This window comes from Myotis brandtii, unplaced genomic scaffold, assembly GCF_000412655.1.
Source record: "Myotis brandtii unplaced genomic scaffold, ASM41265v1 scaffold325, whole genome shotgun sequence".
NCBI classification, from domain to species: domain Eukaryota; kingdom Metazoa; phylum Chordata; class Mammalia; order Chiroptera; family Vespertilionidae; genus Myotis; species Myotis brandtii.
This window is the reverse complement of record NW_005362486.1, coordinates 1,708,310-1,727,409: the sequence shown is the minus strand read 5'-3', so window position 1 is coordinate 1,727,409 and position 19,100 is coordinate 1,708,310. Positions and strand designations below refer to the sequence as shown.

The 19,100-nt window shown below is 42.2% G+C and overlaps 1 protein-coding gene across 1 annotated transcript in view; it reads left to right on the top strand.

The window, feature by feature from the left end:
* Positions 1 to 1,795: 1,795 nt before the first annotated feature.
* FAM118B (family with sequence similarity 118, member B) overlaps positions 1,796 to 19,100 on the top strand; it is a gene marked incomplete at its 5' end in the record, with an annotated part of 20,552 nt that continues 3,247 nt past the window's right edge. The window contains 5 exons of the mRNA XM_014543399.1: positions 1,796 to 2,022; positions 3,690 to 3,942; positions 11,036 to 11,263; positions 13,118 to 13,246; positions 14,894 to 15,179. Of these exons, the coding sequence (XP_014398885.1) occupies positions 1,796 to 2,022; positions 3,690 to 3,942; positions 11,036 to 11,263; positions 13,118 to 13,246; positions 14,894 to 15,179 (1,123 nt within the window). The remainder of the gene's footprint in view (positions 2,023 to 3,689; positions 3,943 to 11,035; positions 11,264 to 13,117; positions 13,247 to 14,893; positions 15,180 to 19,100) is intronic.

Genomic DNA, 19,100 nt, shown 5'->3' with positions numbered 1-19,100 from the left:
TCAAACCTGGGACTCTTCAGTCCACAGGCAGACTCTCTATCCACTGAGCCAAACCAGCCAGCGTGACCCAGTGATGTCTTTTTTTTTCCCCCCCAGCTGTTAGGAAATGGATAATTGGGAGCTATAAGCACACTTATTTGTGGGTTGTTTTATCCCAAGTCTTCCCCAAGCCTGTTTCATGGGAAAATAGAGGTATTTCTTAGACTCCACAAAATGATGGAGTCTAATGATGGAGTAATTGACATGAGTTGACATTGGTCTTGGGGTTTTTCTGGGCTAGGGTGGAAGGAGCCTTCAACAACAGAAGCAAGATGGCAGCATGGAATACAAAAGTCATAATTTCAAGGTTACTTTCTTTTAGATGAATTTAATTCTTTAAGTTTTGGTTGCTCATTAATGAATGAGCAATTCATTAATGTTTTCTGGGCTAGGGTGGAAGGAGCCTTCAAGAACAGAAGCAAGATGGCAGCATGGAATACAAAAGTCATAATTTCAAGGTTACTTTCTTTTAGATTAATTTGATTCTTTAAGTTTTGGTTGCTCATTAATTAATAAATTTCTGTTAAGCAGGGATTGCCTTTAGAACACTTTTAGGGTGTATAGCTTGTTAAAACTGTTTAATGTATATGCTATTTTGAATGGTACGCTTTCCAGATCTGAGCTTGGCAGGCACCCCACATTCTCACCGCACCTCCGCCCCCATCACCCCTGCCCCCAGGTAGCCGACGAGAGGTTGCAGCCCCCCTCTGGGGCACCGTGGGTGGTTGGTCGCCACCACCCACCCCCAGTTCCTTGTCCCAGCCTGGGGCCCGGCCCCGATTGGGCCATCAGGGCCTGCCAGCTACTGGTCACTGTCTGCAGGGCGATTGGTGGGGCAATCAGGCCCCTGCTCACACCCGCCTTGGCCTGGCACCACCTGCTCACCTGCTCCACCATCCCACTGCAATCCCGCTCTCATCAGGGCCCATCGGGGCCAGCAGTGCCTCCACTGCCGCCCGCTGCCAGCACCGTGTCACCTACACTCGCCATGTTCCATGCCACCTCCTGGTGGTCAGCGCACATCATAGTGAGCGGTCAAACTCCCGGTTGAACTCCTGGTCAAGGGGACAATTCGCATATTAGGCTTTTATCATATAGGATTACATTTCTTTTTTTGGATCTAATTTTATTTTTTATCAAGATCATAAATGTACATACTTTTATAAGTCATTACTTTATGATGCCTCGCTCCTTCCCCCTCAGAGACAGTCACTTTCAACTTTATTTTTTCTAATATTTACATCCATATTTTTCAATACTGTGTATACTGCTATGTTTTAGTGTTTTGGTTTTATCTCTTTCTTATGGAAGATGAGGATTAGGTTTGCTCTCACGGATCTTCTCCCACATTGAGATGAGGATTAGGTTTGCTCTCACGGATCTTCTCCCAAATTGTATACTAGTACACACACACACCATACACATGCCCCACAGCCTCCCAGTATGGCACACACACACACACACACACACACACACACACACACACACCATACACATGCCCCACAACCTCCCAGTATGTTTTATATCAAATTCTGGGGGTTAAATTACTTTTTAATATTTACTGTATAAATGGTACTCATAGTTGAGCCTACTAATGTGTTATGATTACATTTCTTTTCTTGTCCATCCATCCTTCAAAGTTATTAAAGATTCTCTCTCTCTTGCTTTGGCTCACTTTGTTTTCTGTGTACCTATCAGTTTATCTTCAACTCTGTGACGGAAGAGTCAATCTCCTAGGCATGCTTAGGTGTACTGACACATCACTACTGCACGAGTTTATTTGCTTCTGGATTCTTCCTCTGGACTCCCCCCCCTGACAATTGCTCTCCATGCTGCCCCACTGCTGATTGTGCCATTTTCCTCTCCCATCGCCCTGGGAATTCCCTACGCCTCTCCATATTGGATCCTGTTTCCTGGATCGCAAGTCTTTTTCTTTGGTGTACTCCTTCATTTTGCTGAAGAATGTCCTCATTCACTTCCTCAGTAAGGGTGCAGAGGAGAACTTTCTGGACGTTTGAAAATGTTTTTATATACACTTACATTTATTTGATGATTTGGCCGAGTGTAGAGTATTAGGTAGGAAATTGTTTTCCTTGAACTGAAAATCATTTTTCACCATTTGCTTCTAATATCTATTATCATCTTTTCCAGTAGACTAAACTTTTGAAGTTAGGACTATTCATTGAAGGGCTGAATGCCGGAGTTGGGGATAGGGAAGGTGATTCTAGAGGTTGTTTCTCCAAAGCCAGGTTTTCCAAAGCTTAAAGTATTGTTCTTTCTTGGATTATGCCCAAATGCTGATCCTATTTCTGTTTAGTTTATTATTTGGACAATTTCTTGGGGGGGGAAACATGCCATCAGCAAAAATTAAATTGCAAAATATATTTCAAGCAGATTTTATTATAGTCTCCAGAATGAAATGGGGCGGAGAACAAAGGCAAAAACTTGTGCCCACCTCGTATCACATAGAAACTTCAGGACAGAACTCTGTCTCTGCTTATCCTGGTGAGAAAGCGATGGCTTTCACTTTCTGTCATACCCATTGAATAGTTATTTCTTTGTTTATTTTGATCCTTGACGCTCCTCCTGTGCTCTCAGAATTCTGTTGGCCACTTTTTCTTTCTTTTTGGCCTGAGGATATCTAGAACAAACTGGTTCCCATGTTTGACCATCTAGCTCCTGCTCCATTTTAGTCATGCTCAGTTTTATCTTAATAACATTCACAAAATTTGGGCCTAAATTTTTTATTGGCCGCCTTTCATCTCCTGGTTTTGTTTGTTTGTTTTAAATATATTTTTATTGATTTCAGAGTAGAAGGGAGAGGGAGAGAGAGAGAAACATCAATGATGAAAGAGAATAATTGATTGACTGCCTCCTGCATGCCCCCTACTGGGGATCAAGCCCGCAACCCAGGCATGTGCCCTTGACCCGATCAAACCCAGGACTCTTGAGTCCGAACTCCGATGCTCTGTCCACTGAGCCAAACCAGCTAGGGCTGTTAGTTTGTTTTAATATATTTTTATTTTTTTCAGAGAGGAAGGGAGAGAGAGAGAGAGAAAGAGAAACATCAATGATGAGAGAGAATCATTGATCGGCTGCCTCCTGCATGCCTCCCACCAAGGATTGAGTCCGAAACCCGAGCATGTGCCCTGACTGGGAATCGAACCAGCAACCTCTCAGTTCCTGGATCAGTGCTCAACCACTGAGCCACACCCGGCCGGGCATCGCCTCTCAACAACAGCAGTTTAATATGTATGGGGTTCTGTCCCCTCAGGAATCTAAATCAAACATGTTCTTTGAAATTGCAGGTTGGTTTACAATATAACTTAGAACTCAGCTGAGCTGTAATATAATCGGAACTTTTCCTACTGTCAGTGGGTTTTCTTAGATTGAGAGGACTATGAAGGAGGATATTGATTTTAAGATTGCTCTTTAGAATTCCTGAAATAGTCTGTGACTTTGTTTTCCAGCAAGCACTGGCACAATATTCTGGTCTTTTGCATAAGCTATTTGGAGAGGTGTCAGAAAGTGGCACTTGTCATCTTTGCAACTGTCAGAGTTATAGCTGAAGACCATGGTTTAAGACCGTCTCCATGTGTCCCATATCTCTCAGATGTTCTCCATCCTCTCCTTTGTTGAACTTTTTTTAGGAAACTGCTTCCAAGCTTAAAAAGTAAGAAGCCTCGGGAACTTGTGCTGGTGATTGGAACGGGCATTAGTGCTGCGGTCGCACCTCAGGTTCCAGCTCTGAAATCCTGGAAGGGGTTAATCCAGGCTCTACTGGATGCTGCCAATGATTTTGATCTTCTAGAAGATGAGGAGAGCAAAAAATTTCAGAAATGTCTCCACGAAGATAAGAATCTTGTTCATGTTGCCCATGACCTTATTCAGAAACTCTCCCCTGTGAGTAACCGGCCATTTGAAATTTCCTAACACCGCCCTCCCACCCTCCCCACTCATGCTGAATGTAATCAGGATGTTCATTTCTAGCTTGTAGATTCGCATAGCAGTTGCGACTCCTGCAGAATGTCTGTTTATGGACCTTATTCAGGGTACTTATCTCTTGACCCCATTTCAGTGTGTGTGTTTGCTGTTGATGGTGATGATGATGATGATGACGACGATGAGGCCTTTATGTGTACAAAAATGAGACAGCTGTTCCATTGTTGCTGTATTTTGAATTTTTCTGTACTCACTGCTATCAAAGCTGTGTTCACTGGCATCCATGCCTTTTAGGGAAGCTCAAAGATTAGAGATAATTTTTATCTTTTTATGCATGGAGCAACACAAGTTTTTAAAAAATATATTTTTATTGATTTCAGAGAAGAAGGGAGAGAGAGGTAGAAACATCAGTGATAAGAGAGAATCCTTTATCGCTGCCTCCTGCATGCCCCACACTGGGCATAGAGCCCGCAACCCGGGCTTGTGCCCTGATCAGGAATCGAACCATGACCTCCTGGTTCATAGGTTGACGCTCAACCACTGAGCCACACTGGCCAGGCTCTTTGCTTCTTTTTCTGATTCTTCCTCTGCACTTGTCAATCTCTGCCCCCCTCTCCTCCTTGTCTCTCTCCCATGTAGGTCTCTGCCTGCCATCCCCTCTGTGAGCTCTCTGTGTGCCGTTCTGCGTCTGCTCCTGTCTCCCTGTCTCTCTCCCTCTCTCAGTTCCCCGTCTCCTCCACCTCCCCCCACTTTCAGAAACTTAGAGCCTTTTTCACTTCTTCTTTTCATTTTCTTGTCTTTAATTGTGATTAATTACTAATGTAGAACAATTTAAAGAATTAACAGGATTTAAAGAGCTCATGAACCCTAGCTGGTTTGGCTCAGTGGATAGAGCGTCGGCCTGGGGACTGAAAGGTCCTGGGTTCAATTCCAGCAAGGGCACATGCCCGGGTTATAGGCTCGATCCCTGATAGGGGACGTGCAGGAGGCCGCCAGTCAATGATTCTCTCTCATCATTGATGTTTCTATCTCTCTTTCCCTCTCCCTTCTTCTCTGAAATCAATAAATATATATATTAAAAATAAATAAATAAATAAAATAAAGAGCTCATGGGACCTTCACCTTATACCATATATAAAAAATTATCTTAACATGGATTAAAGACTTAACTATAAGAGATAAAACTCATAGAAGAAAACAGGTTTAACGCTTTGTGAGTTGGATGGATCTGACAGATCATTGTATATGTGTTTTTTTTTTAAAAAAAGTTTTTATTCATTTTAGAGAGAGGAAGGGAGAGAGGGAGTAAGAGATAGAAACATCAGTGAGAGAGAATCATTGATCAGCTGCCTCCTGCACACCTCTTACTGGGGATCAAGCCCTGACCGGGAATCAAACTGGGGACCTCTTGGTGCATGGGTCGATGCTCAACTGCTGTGCCACACCGGCTGGGCTGTGTGTGTTACTTTTGAAAATTGAGCTTGACAAGCCTGCCATGTAGCCCCCCTGAGCTTGTCAGGGTTATTGCACAGCCCCATTTCCCTTCTCATTAGCCACCATTGCCTTTGCATCATCAGTGCAAATACAAACAGTTTAGACAAAATATCACCTTAATATTACTATGAAAATGTTCTTGACATTGCATACTCCTTAAGAATCTCAGGAATTCAAAAGGTCTGAGGGCTTTGTTTTGAGAAACATTCCAACAGAGGATATGTAAGAAAAAAATCCAGGCAACCAAAGGCTTGTAAGAAACGGGGGAGCACTGGGGAAATTTGAACACTAGCTGAGTATTTGGTATTAAGTGTCGATGAAAGAACATCCAGCCTAAGAATAAGTCTTACAAGAGTTTATTTGAGCCAAACTGATGACAGTTACTGGGAAACACAATCTCAACGGATTGAGAAAATGCTTTGGAGAATGATAGTTTTATAGCTTATTTTATATGTTGGAATCAAAGGACGACACGGAAGGGTGGGTTACGTAAAATCCATTGATGGTAGATTAGGGAGGCAGGAGAAAGCAAAGCAGGGAAATCTCTGTGATTGGATAAAAAATAAAACAGACACACTTCTTTTACTTTGATGGGTACAGGATAGTTAACATGAACAGCACACAGAGATGGTATGGGGGCAACAAGATAACAATGAGGGGTTCTGTGGTCTCATACTCTGCTGGGAGCTTGTGCCCTAAGGGGTATAAAAGGGGGGTTTCTTTGACCTTCCAAAAAGACAATAGACAGGCTCACTGAAGGCAGTAAAGATTGACTTTTGTCAAGGAAGCTACAGGAATGACTACCCACCATGACTTGCTTTCAATTAGGAATCTTTATGTTCAGACCATCCTCTATGGTTACTTTCAGTCTCTGAGTTTGTAATGCCCATCATGAGCCTCCCTGAGCTTAGGGGGGTTTCTTTGACCTTCCAAAAAGACAATAGACAGGCTCACTGAAGGCAGTAAAGATTGACTTTTGTCAAGGAAGCTACAGGAATGACTACCCACCATGACTCGCTTTCAATTAGGAATCTTTATGTTCAGACCATCCTCTGTGGTTACTTTCAGTCTCTGAGTTTGTAATGCTCATCATGAGCCTCCCTGAGCTGGTCAGATTTAGGATGTGGCCCCTTTTTGTCCACATAAGGAATTAATAGTAATTTTTTTTTTTTTTTTTAGGTATGATAGGGGTGTTGCAGTTTTCTGTTTTATATGCAAAGGGCAGTCCTTATATTTTAGGGAACCCACTGAAGTATCTGAATGAAATGATATGATGTCTAGGAATCACTTCAAAATATTCAGTGAAGTGGAGAAGTGGTGTGGTGGCTGGGGAGTTTAGGTTAAACAAGATCAGCTTTGTGTGATCATTGTTCAAACTGGGTGATGGGTACATGGGGGTTTTTTAATGCTCTTCTTTTTGCTATTGTGTATGTTTGAAAATGTCCATATTAAAGAAGAATATGCCTGGCCAGTGTGGGTCTGGTTGAGCATTAAAGTAAAAGGCCCCCATCTACTGAGCCAGTTTCTTACACAGCAGGGAAGGAAGTGACATTGTCTTCAGTGCAGAGAGCATTCAGAATCGGAACCCAAGAAAAGCCATTGAAATGCACAGAGACCCTGGGCAAATCACTTAACGCCTCTGATCTCTGCACCTATAAAACTGGGATAATGCTCTGAAGAGTAAGTGAGATAATAGAAAGTGTCTGGCACATAGTAGGCACTGCACAGGCAGGCACCTCAGGGAAAGAGTCAGGATTGTGTCTGTGTTCACTCTCTCTGGGATCAGAAAGATGAGAGTTGCAGGGTGGAAGGAAACGAAGTAGCCTTGGGATCAGTTCACAGTTTGAAATGAATGAAAAAATGTCCCTGGAAGTTGTGTGGGAGTTCGGCATTTCCTTCTGACCATGGAACTTCCTTTTGTTTGCATTCCTTTGTCCTGATTCAGAGGCACTGGTAGGAAATTTAGTTCCAGAGTCACCTGCTTCATATTTAAGTCTAAAGAAATCAGTGCAGCAACGAAAGCCCCTTTCCTTCCTCTCTATGTTGATCCACAAAATGTACTAACTCAGCGGTTCTCAACCTGTGGTCGCAACCCCTTTGGGGGTCGAACGACCCTTTCACAGGGGTCGCCTAAGACCATCGGAAAACACTTACATATTGTTTTTGTGATTAATCACTATGCTTTAATTATGTTCAATTTGTAACAATGAAATTGGGGGTCACCACAACATGAGGAACTGTATTAAAGGGTCGTGGCATTAGGAAGGTTGAGAACCACTCTACTAACTGAAAGAAATAGGGCTAGCCCTGCCAGCGTGGCTCAGTGGTTGAGCATTGACCTATGAACCAGATGTCATGGTCTGATTCCCAGTCAGGGCACATGCCCGGGTTGCGGGCTCAATCCCCAGTAAGGGGTGTGCAGGAGGCAGCTGATCAATGCTTTCTCTCATCATTGATGTTTCTCTCTCTCTCTCTCCCTCTCCCTCTCTGAAATCTATTTTTAAAAAAGAAATAGGGCTACAAGATACCTAGTTAAAATAAGTGACTCCTGACATTTATTTCCAGGCTTTAATATTTTTGTATTTCTTTTCTTAGAAGCAAGAAAATATATTCCACACCCCTGATTAGCTGATTGTATACCCAGGCATTTTTATCTGTGTGCGTAATGATTAAACTGGTATTTGAAGGTAGTGTTATATAACTGTGTGCATGAATCAGTACAAAATGAAGTTATAAAACACAGGGAAGTTCTTAAAATAACCATATTCTTCGCTTAATTTTAAACTTAATTTTGCTTTTCTGAAGAGGTGCTGTTAACACACACTGCAGAAGTAAATGAAAGTGATGTAAAAGGGTTATGTACATCCCAGCATCTCACTCCCACTCGTGCCTTTGTCTGCCTCCTCTCCCCACCATGGGTTACCACTCTTCCTAGCTTTTTTTTTAAAATATATTTTTATTTATTTTTAGAGAGGAAGGGAGAGAGGTAGAAACATCAATGTTGAGAGAGAATCGCTGATCAGCTGCCTCCTGCACACCCCACACTGGGGATCGAGCCCGCAACCTGGGCGTGTACCCTAACCAGGAATCGAACTGTGATTTCCTGGTTCTTAGGTTGACACTCAACCACTGAGCCATGCCGGCTGGGCTCTTCCTAGCTTTGTGAGCATCCTCCCAATGTACCTTTTTGCACACAGGACTATATTCTTATCTCACTACCTTCATCCCCCATGTCAACAGGTAGCATTCTAGACACATTGTTCCGCACCCCCTTTGTTTACCTAGCAGCATATCCTGGAGGTCTTTTCAGGCCCGTCTCCTGTATGTGTATACCAGGCTTGTTTCCAGTCCTCCACTGTTACAGACGACAGAGAACTAATAACCTTGTGTATATCATTTGTTTGCAGTTATATCTGTGGGACATATTCCCAGAAATGGAAGTTTAAGATCGTAGGATAAATAATTGTATTTTGATAGATGTCAAAGGGGCACTGCATTTTTCATAACCAATCTAGAAAAGTGCCTGGAGTTCGTTAGTGGTTGACTCTTGTATGCAGTGAAATTCAGTAACTGAGGTTATAAATTCTTCACCGTGTTTCTGAGCAGATTGTTCATTCTTTTTAAGTGTTAGAATCCCCTGTGGGCTGCCTGTGGGTTGCTACAACATGTGATGGAATTATTTATGCCCTTACGCAATGAGAATGGACAGAAAAATACATTCTTAGCTACACAAATATGGGCCATCCCACCTATTTAGCACCAGAAAAGAACCTTGGAGCCCCACTCTCCCCACAACAGGTGCAGCGAAGAGCCTGTCTAGTCATAGAGGTAGCCTGGACTAGGGACTGACTGACAAAAGCAGACAAACCTCTGAGTGGGTCACCACCAGGGAGAGGGACTCTTCCACCTTCACTCGAATTTTTCTACTGTGAAAATATTTGGTAGGCATACATAATTGATATCTTATAAAATACTTTGAAAAATTAGGGCAAGAATTTGGCAAATTAAGTGTGTTCCATGAATCTGCGTCCTTGGTTCCATGGGAACAGATCTTTAGCTGAGCGTTGCGCTCTTAGAAAGATGTACAAAGGAAACCAGAAAGGTGGGGGCTTTTTTGAGGGAAAACAGCAGCTGTTCTCTATGACCCAGCAGCTAAGTGCAGTTACATAGAGGTTGAATGGGAAATATTGGGGCCTTTAAAAACGAATTCTTGCTCTGACATTATCTGCTGGAATAGTATAGCAGGAATGGGATAGGGATCGGATACATGTTACAGCATATTATGGTTACTTTCCCTTTCAAATTTCTTTTGTCCCACGGGCCACTTTCCACTTGAGATTAGTATTGTATTTCCTTATTAGTTCTCTGAGATATTTGCATAATTAAAATAAATCTGGGAAAACAGTTATGTAAATAAACCGTATGTTAAAAGATAGGGAGTGTTTAGAACTGACTAATGTTTAGTATTTTTAACAGTTGCAAATTGATAGCCTTTATTAAATACTAATTATTCTTCCTAATAAACATGTAAACAAATTGCTGAACTATGCAAGGGAAAAAAACAGGCAGGGAGAAGGCAAGCAGTTTTCCCATAGCATCAGCATCCAAATCCAGTGCATCTGTAAAAAGCACCTAGGATTAGAAAAAGAGATGCTAACCCATATTAAATGTCTTTTATTAGTTATTCCCTCGTTAAAGTTTACGGAAGCACTCATTGTCTCCTTGCCTGAGGCCAAATTGGAGGGTAGTTGGCACCGTGCTTTGCCCCCAGCATTCCTTTATCCTGGCAGTAACATCTCCTGGCCATGTCCATATTCTCCATTCTGTCAGAGTGCCATTCACAGAGCTGTGATGTTTGCATGTGATGTGATAGTGCTGATCCCTTGCTACTCGCCATCGTCTAAGCCAGTGGTTCCAAACGTGGGGCACGCGCCCCACCGGGGGGTAATTTGATTTTTAAGGGGGGCAATTTGAGAATGAGTTATTAACAGTGAATTTTTTGCATTACTAATGGTTCTAGGGGACTCATATACAGTACATAAATATATAGTGACATTTATGCATTTCAGTTCTCTATTATATGTTTTAAAACTTCCATTTGCTGTTTTTTCATATCACTTCATATTATTTTTTTAACAATTTCTTAGTGATTTCTTCCTCAGTACTTCAACTGTCCTTTCATTCTTTTGTTTTTTTTCTCTTTCAAGGATGCTATGTTCTTTGGAAGTTGTTTAGACCAAGTTAATGGCCTTTTAGACTTCCTCTACGTGAATAGGAGTTTACTTTTTGAATAAGAAGAATTATATGTCGGGGGGGAGGGGAGGCACCAGGATTTTAGAGATACTTAGGTGGGGCATGGCCAAAAAAAGGTTGGGAACCACTGTGCTAAGCACTTGGCGTGCATCCTCCTGTTTTCCTTATAACCCTGGGAGGTAGACAATATGTTACCCTTATTTTAGGTACAAAGTATATTTTTAAAAATTGCTATTATTGTTATTAAGGCAAGTGACCTAAGAAAACACCTAGCATTAATTTTTTTCTCTTTCAAATCCCTCTCCAGCGTACTAGTAATGTTCGATCCACGTTTTTTAAGGACTGTTTATATGAAGTATTCGATGACTTGGAGTCAAAGATTGAAGACTCTGGAAAACAACTACTTCAGTCAGTTCTCCACCTGATGGAGAATGGGGCCCTGGTATTGACTACAAATTTCGACAACCTCCTGGAACTGTACGCAGCAGACCAGGGCAAACAGCTTGAATCCCTTGACCTCACTGATGAAAAAAAGGTAAAAAGTAAAGCATGAGCCTGCTTCAGGCTAGTGGAGAGAACCTGTTTTCGTTGGGAGGTTGGGTAGTGCTGGTATTTGTGTAGAAAGGAAGCTGCTCCTTCCTGCGAAGATTTTTTTTAAAATATATTTTATTGATTTTTTTACAGAGAGAAAGGGAGAGGGATAGAGAGTTAGAAACATTGATGAGAGAGAAACATCAATTCAGTTGCCTCCCGCACACTCCCTACTGGGGATGTGCCCGCAACCAAGGTATATGCCCTTGACTGGAATCGAACCTGGGACCCTTCAGTCCGCAGGCCGACGCTCTATCCACTGAGCCAAACCGGTCAGGGCCGGAGATTTTTTTTTTGAGATAAAAATCAATATACATAAAATGCACAGACCTTAAAAGTGCTCAGTTCTGTGAGTTTTGACAATTTCACCCAATTTTAAAGCTAGAACATAGGAAGTCATTTGAACTATAAGATCTCTTTAATATCTGATAATGTCAGGTGGTTGTAATATTTATTTAGAATTCTCTCTTTGTCCTAGCCGGTGTTGCTAAGTGGCCTGCATACAAAGCATCCCGGGTTTGATTCCCAGTAGAGGGCATGTACCTCAGTTGTGGATTCGCTCCCCACTCCCTGTTGGGACACATGTGGGAGGCAACCAGTTGATGTGTCTTTCTCACATTGATGTCTCTCTCTCTCTCTCTCTCTCTCTCTCCCTCCCCCCCCCTCCTCCCTCTTCCTTTCCCCTCTCTGCCCTCCCTCCCTCCCTTCTATTCACTCTGAAAAACAATGGGAAAAATATTCTCAGGTGAGGATTCACAAAAAAAGAATTCTCTCTTAGAATATATTGTGTGTGAAAATGAATGAAAACAACTTTCGGACATCTGGCAGACCATCTTCCAGGCCAAGTGAATGCTGGGTTGAGGTTAATGTTCAGTGGAAACCTCAGCGGACTTTTTTATTGTAGCCCATACTATACCTAAGCTATCTACTTAATAATAGTGAATTATAGATGTTGATCTGTGCCAGCTAACGAGATGAGGCTATTAGAATGGTCACCTGAGTTTGTAATTTGAAATCTAGCATCAATAGGACATTCTATAGTTGTACCAACATGTATTTAATTGGTGAAATTCAATGAAGCCATAAAAGGCAAAATGTTTTCATTGCCATAAAGATGTCAGAGACATAATAAGTGAGAAAAAAATAAAACAAAACAGGTTGCAAACAGCCACCTGGTCTCATTTGCCCTGCTCTGTAGTTTTGTTTTCCCAGGAGCCTGCCTCTGTGTCCAGCCTAGAACCCCGCTAAGTAGTTTGAATAGATGAGAGATTCACCCACTGGCTTCATTGCCTCAGTACTGCCTCTGCCAGAGGAGCAGCGGTGGTGCCACTCTGTAACTTTGCTGACCTCAAAGCCAGGTTTGAAAAGGAAATCACTTAGGGACATGGGGCCATGAAGACTCATTTCCTCTGGCTGGAATGTTTCCACCCGCTACTCTTAGACTCTGTGTGGCCAGTTCCTTCTTCGCCTATTAAGTCTCAAATAGCACCTCCTCTGAGAGGTCTTCTCTGACCGTCCTGTTTAAGAAGGAACACACCCCAGCCCTGGCCAGTTAGCTCATTTGGTTAGAGCGTCATCCCCGACACAAGAATCAACCAATGACTGCATAAATAAGTGGCACAACAAATCGATGCTTCTTCTCTCGCTCTCTCTTTCACCCTCCCTCCCTTCCTCGCTCTCTAAAAATCAATTTAAAAATTAACAAAAGCAAGTCAGAAGCCTAGTTGTCTTGCCTGCTGTGACCTTGAAGCGAGTGTTCAGCCCGCCCGCCTGGTTGAGCTTTCTTTGTGTTGTGCAGGTCCTAGAGTGGGCTCAGGAGAAGCGGAAGCTGAGCGTGCTACACATCCATGGGGTCTACACCAACCCTAGTGGCATTGTCCTTCATCCCGCTGGGTACCAGAACGTGCTCAGGAACACTGAAGTTATGGTGAGTGCTGCTGATCTCGCTGGTCTTGGGAAAGCCTTCCTGGAAACCTCTAAGCGTACCATTGGTCTTCAAGGGCTAACATGTTCTTTTCATTCATTCGAAGTTGGAAGGTCAAACATTCTTTACCGTGCTCCTCAGCTTGTGGGTGTGCGTGCCATCTTGAAAAATGTACTCGAGGTATCAAGCTACAGGCTTTCCCTTTGTTCTTTTGTTTTCTTCCATTTTATGTTTTTATTTTTGTTGATTTCAGAGAGGAAGGGGGAGAGAGAGAAATATCAATGATGAGAGAGAATCATTGAACAGCTGCCTCCTACACACCCCACACTGATTATTGAGCCCACAACCTGGCATGTGTCCCAACTGGGAATGGAACAATGACCTCCTGGTTCATAGGTCCATGTTCAACCTCTGAACCACGCTGGCTGGGCTCCCTTTGTTCTTGATGGACAGACAGCTGGTTGCCATCACCTTCACATATGAAGAATACATTATTCTCTCTTTTTATTGTTCAGTTTATTATAGTATTAATAACCCTCTCTCTGCCAATAATAACTGGTGTAGCTTTTTATTGACCAATCACTACTAGAATATACATCCTAAAGTAATTTTGTGTAAATGATGATGGGCTTGTATTAATTACCACACTTATTCAGACTTACTGCTCAATGGAAAAAATCAATGGAAAAAATTGAAAAACTTTTGGTGATAAAATAGAGGTTTTCTTCTTTGTGAAAAAATATCTTTGTTGATCTTTAAAGATCCAAGTGTTAGACTTGCTCACACATGCATGTTCAAACCAAAAAGTCTACCTCACCAATGATATGTGGGAGTAATTCACTGGCCCCCAATTCTGAAAACAGTGTATGATAGGACTGGGTCACTTAGAGTGATCGTATCTACATGATGCAGCAAAAGAAAGACCGAGAAAATGTGATGTTTTCTAAAGCACAAGAGCCTTTCCCCCCACATATTCTTTCCCTGGCATCTGTTGGAACTCCATTCATTGCTGACATTGCGTGATCACTTACGCAAAATCATTTCTAATGTTTCTATATTTACATATGTGTATATAAAGATACATACACACATAGATATATATTGATCTAAGTATTGAGGAAATCTGGTGATGAAATTATCTTTCTGGTGGTCCATGGTTCCCTTTGTAAGGCAAAAAAAGGCAAATACAGTCCCAAAAATGGAAAGAGTAAGATATATTAAAGATCTACTCGTTGGTCTTATGGCTTCTGGGTACATAGATCTCAAAAATAAATTGCAAGGTCAGTAGACCAGTGGTAACCCCAAGAAACCCTGAATAGAGAACCTATGGACAACACCTATGACAACAATATTGTAGACATAGGTCTGATATTGGTACAGATCAATATTAGACCAATAATCAAGTTATAGTGATAGCTCGGCTGGTGTGGCTCAGTGGTGGAGCATCAACCCGTGAACCAAGAGGTCACTGGTTCAATTCCCGGTCAGGGCACAAACAAGATCAGCTTTAGGGGCTTATCCTCCCTCTTAACCCTGGTTCAGTGGCGGCCACAGTCTGTTAAGAGCAGTGATGATGAGCCTGTGGCTTTTGTGTCTCAGACACGCCTTGTGTGTGTCTTCACCGTGTCACTTTGTTTCTTTTCCTGCAAGAGAGAGATTCAGAAACTCTATGAAAACAAGTCATTTCTTTTCCTGGGTTGCGGCCAGACGGTGGACGACACCACTTTCCAAGCCCTTTTTCTGGAGGCTGTCAAGCATAAATCTGACTTAGAACATTTCATGCTGGTTCGGAAAGGAGATATAGACGAGTTCATGAAGCTTCGAGAAAACATGCTGGACAAAGGGATCAAGGTCATCTCCTATGGAAATGAATATGCTGATCTTCCAGAGTACTTCAAGCGGCTGACCTGTGAGATATCCACGCGGGGTAGGTCAGGTAAGGTGCAGCTCTTCAGCCTTGTGTGTGTGTGTTATGGGCAAAGTCATTACCAAGATGAGGACTGTCACCCTAACCAGATTAGGAGGGAGGGCATGTTTGGTCTTCAGGTTGGATGAAAATGGCATTTGGATAGGAGAAAAATGCACAAAGGCAAATCCATTGCAGAAGTGGGAAGAAGGAAGGAACTCAGCCTCATTAGTTATCAGTGAAGTGCAATTAGAATTTAGATTTCAAAATAGAAAGAATGGTAACTCAATTTTGGCTAAGCTGTGAGGAAAGAAATATATTCATGTTGGAATATGTTAAAATTTTGAAAACCTTTGACCCAGAAATTTCACCTAAAGAGATAATTGGACAATTGCATAAAGATATACTTGTGGGAATGTTACCAGTTTTGTATAAATGAAAAAATTGGAAGCAACTTAAAATGTTTCACTTAATAGGGAATTACGTAAATACTCCAATATTTATTTAATTGATAAAATACAATGAAGCTATAAAAGGGAAAATGTTTTTATTGTCCAAAAATATGTCAGAGACATAATATTGTGAGTGAAGGGAGGAAAAATCACCATGGTCAGTCCCATTCATACAAAACTATAGAGATTCTGTTTTTGTTTGTGTGTATGTATAGAGAAATATCTGCAATGATAGTTACTAAATTAACTGTGGTTATGGTTATGTTTATGCTATTGGACTTAAGGGTTTTTAAAAGATATTTTGTTTCTCTGTTAGCGTTTTCTACAGTGATTATGCATTATCTTTATAAAAACAAAAAGCACACCTTAAAATGGTCTTTGGAAATTAACATGGTATTAAAGTCAGCGATTGGGGTACCACTCACTCACTTGACATTTTACCTCCAGTTTTAATGAGAAAGCCAAATGGGGATAAAAGGTTGTTTATTAATGGCTTGAGGCAAGTTCCCAATAACCCTACAAGATACAAAACTTTATGGTGTCAATTAAATGGAAGTTTGCTTTTTAAAACCTTACTTTGAATGAAGCCAAGCCCCAGGGTATGGCCACTCTGACTCACTACCCAGTTCCAAACAAACTTTGCTGTTATATGTAGAATATGTTCTTGAAAAGTTTTATGTTAATGTGGATTTTCATTGTCAATCTCTGTGCTTCTGAGGGGGCCTATTAAAGTACGGAAAATTTAATATAGAGGGAACTTTTCCTAATTCAAATCATCATTCCCAGCGTTTTCTCCTGAATCAGATTGCTTTGAGTGGAATTCTTTGTAATGAGAAATAATATTTATTGTGGCCTACATTCTGAGGTCTTCTACCCATGAAAGAGCTTGTGGGAAGCTCTTATCACTATAACTGAGCACAGAAAACCACGTCTGCCCTTCTGCTGTAGACAAACCTTTCGGTTTCTCTCGTGGGAAAACAGCTTGCTGTTCTTTCTTGGGGATATGTTTTCTGCTGTCCTGCTGTGTTTGATTCTCTTGCTGTCCACCCACGCGGAGGCCTTTCAGTCGCTTTTACTACTGGACACGTTCTGTTTTCATTAGACAAGAGATACATACCCAAACTTTACATATTTATTGTGACCTACATTCTGAGGTCTTCTACCCAGGGAAGATACTAAAATTGAAAATAGCAAACCCCTCCTGGACAGCTGTTCCTATTACACTAAAATTTTTTAAATAAAAATCTCTGAAGTGGCATAGAAGTTTTTATTAGCTGCATAGGAGTCCTGTTATCATAGGTAGTTAACCAGTTATTAATAAGGAGGATGCAAAGGGGATGCAAAGGGAATCAGACCTTGTGAAGCATGGTCAGCTGGGGAGCATGTGCCTGTTTGTTTCACCAGAAAGTTAGTTTCACCCAATCCAGGGGATCACAGCATCGCCCCCGCCAAGGATTAACACCCTCCCTTCCCCCTTCTGGTACCGGTAGGGATTTTGGGGTGTGAGGAGAGCAAGGGGAGATAAGTACATGTGCAACAGAAGTCAAATGGTTCAGAGGGAGGTGCTTGGCCATAGAGGCCTGTCAATCTGGCCTGGGAAAGGGATCAGTGGCTAGAGCAGGGGTGGGCAAACTTTTTGACTCGAGGGCCACAATGGGTTCTTAAACTGGACCGGAGGGTCGGAACAAAAGCATGGATGGAGTGTTTGTGTGAACTAATATAAATTCAAAGTAAACATCATTACATAAAAGGGTACGGTCTTTTTTTTTGTTTGTTTTATTCATTTCAAACGGGCCGGATCCGGCCCGCGGGCCGTAGTTTGCCCATGGCTGGGCTAGAGGGTGGACCCATCAGAGGCCTGTGGAAACTGGGAACTTGGTCAGTTATTTTGAAAAAGCACCTGGTCCTTCCCAAGCCCCAGATGCTATAATACCAGGGGAGCAGAGTTCTCTCTCTCTCTCTCTCTCTCTCTCTCTCTCTCTCTTTCTCTCCCTCTCCCACTGACCGGAGCTCGCCCCATTCCTTGGAGCGTTTTCTCTCAATAGTAACCATGTGGCCTTAGCTCCAAATACAGGCTCCACGGGGAGCCTGGATACTGCAACACAGCAGCAATGGCAGCTCTGAACCCAAGCTAAGCTGGCGGTGGTGGGAAAGGCTGGGTGGACTAGCTTTGCTGTGGCACAGGATCTCTGGACATTGGCCCTACTTGTGGCCCTGATTTTCAATGGTGGGAGGGACAGAGATGGGAAATTAGGAACCCAGGCCTCTTCTATTTTCACCCAATAAATCTTCCCACCAGACCTCATCCTCTCTTGGGGGTCCCTGGAAATGCTTTCTCTCACGACACTGCAAAAACCGCACTTCCACCAGCAACACCACTAGAGTTGCTTTCCCCAGTTAGCACTGGTTATGTATTTGGAATTTTAAAAAATCAAGGCTTTCCTATATGGTGAGGGGGCTTTATTAGAATGGTCGGCTAAGTTAGTTTGTGATTTGAAATCCAGCAGAGCAGTTTTGGGTTAAAAATATTATTTCATTTCGAGACAAGTGAAACTTACCTGTCATCCTTGGTTATGTTTTGAGTTTCCGTAGATGCGTACTGATGTTGGTTTGTTTCACACTGAGCATTTGCTACATACCTGGCATTGTGCTGTGTACTCACTTTTATATAGTGAAAATTACTTGGGTTCAAAACAATGTAAGATCTCGTACATTATTTCAGAAAAATCAAGTAAGGAGGAAAAGGAAAATAATGCTTTCATAATTCATTACCATCATACAAGCAGTTATTTGGGTATATTTCCAATTAACAATTTTTCACAGCTGTAAAAAAAGTATACAGACAGTCTTGGTACTTTTTATTCAGTGGTATATCATATAAATTCTTACGAGGCTACAGGTTCAAGGTTTGTGTGCCTGATGCTTCAAAGGCCAATAATCAAAAACGTCATAGAGTTTGGAGTAAGGAAAGGTGTATTGATCAGGAAGGTGCCAGCTTGAGAAGATGGGGGATTAGGGTTAGACATAATCTTATAGCTTCCGCAAATCCATTTTAAGAGAGCCCAGAATTCAGGCATCTTTTAGGTCAATGGAAGGGAGGAGGGGCAAGGCAAGAGGTAACTGAGGAGCCTAGACAGCTAGTTGGACAGGGATCCAAGGAAGAACATGAAATCTCCGTATCTCTTTGTTCCTAGTTGGTCCATTGAACACCGCCCACCCCAACACCACCGCCACCCCACTCCTGCCATCTGAGTCCACTCTTTTTTTAAAAAATGTATTTTATTGCCCTAACCGGTTTGGCTCAGTGGATAGAGCGCTGGCCTGCGGGCTGAAGGGTCCCAGGTTCGATTCCGGTCAAGGGCATGTACCTTGGTTGCAGGCACATCCCCAATAGGAGGTGTGCAGGAGGCAGCTGATCGATGTTTCTCTCTCATCGATGTTTCTAACTCTCTATCCCTCTCCCTTCCTCTCTGTAAAAAATCAATAAAATATATTTTTT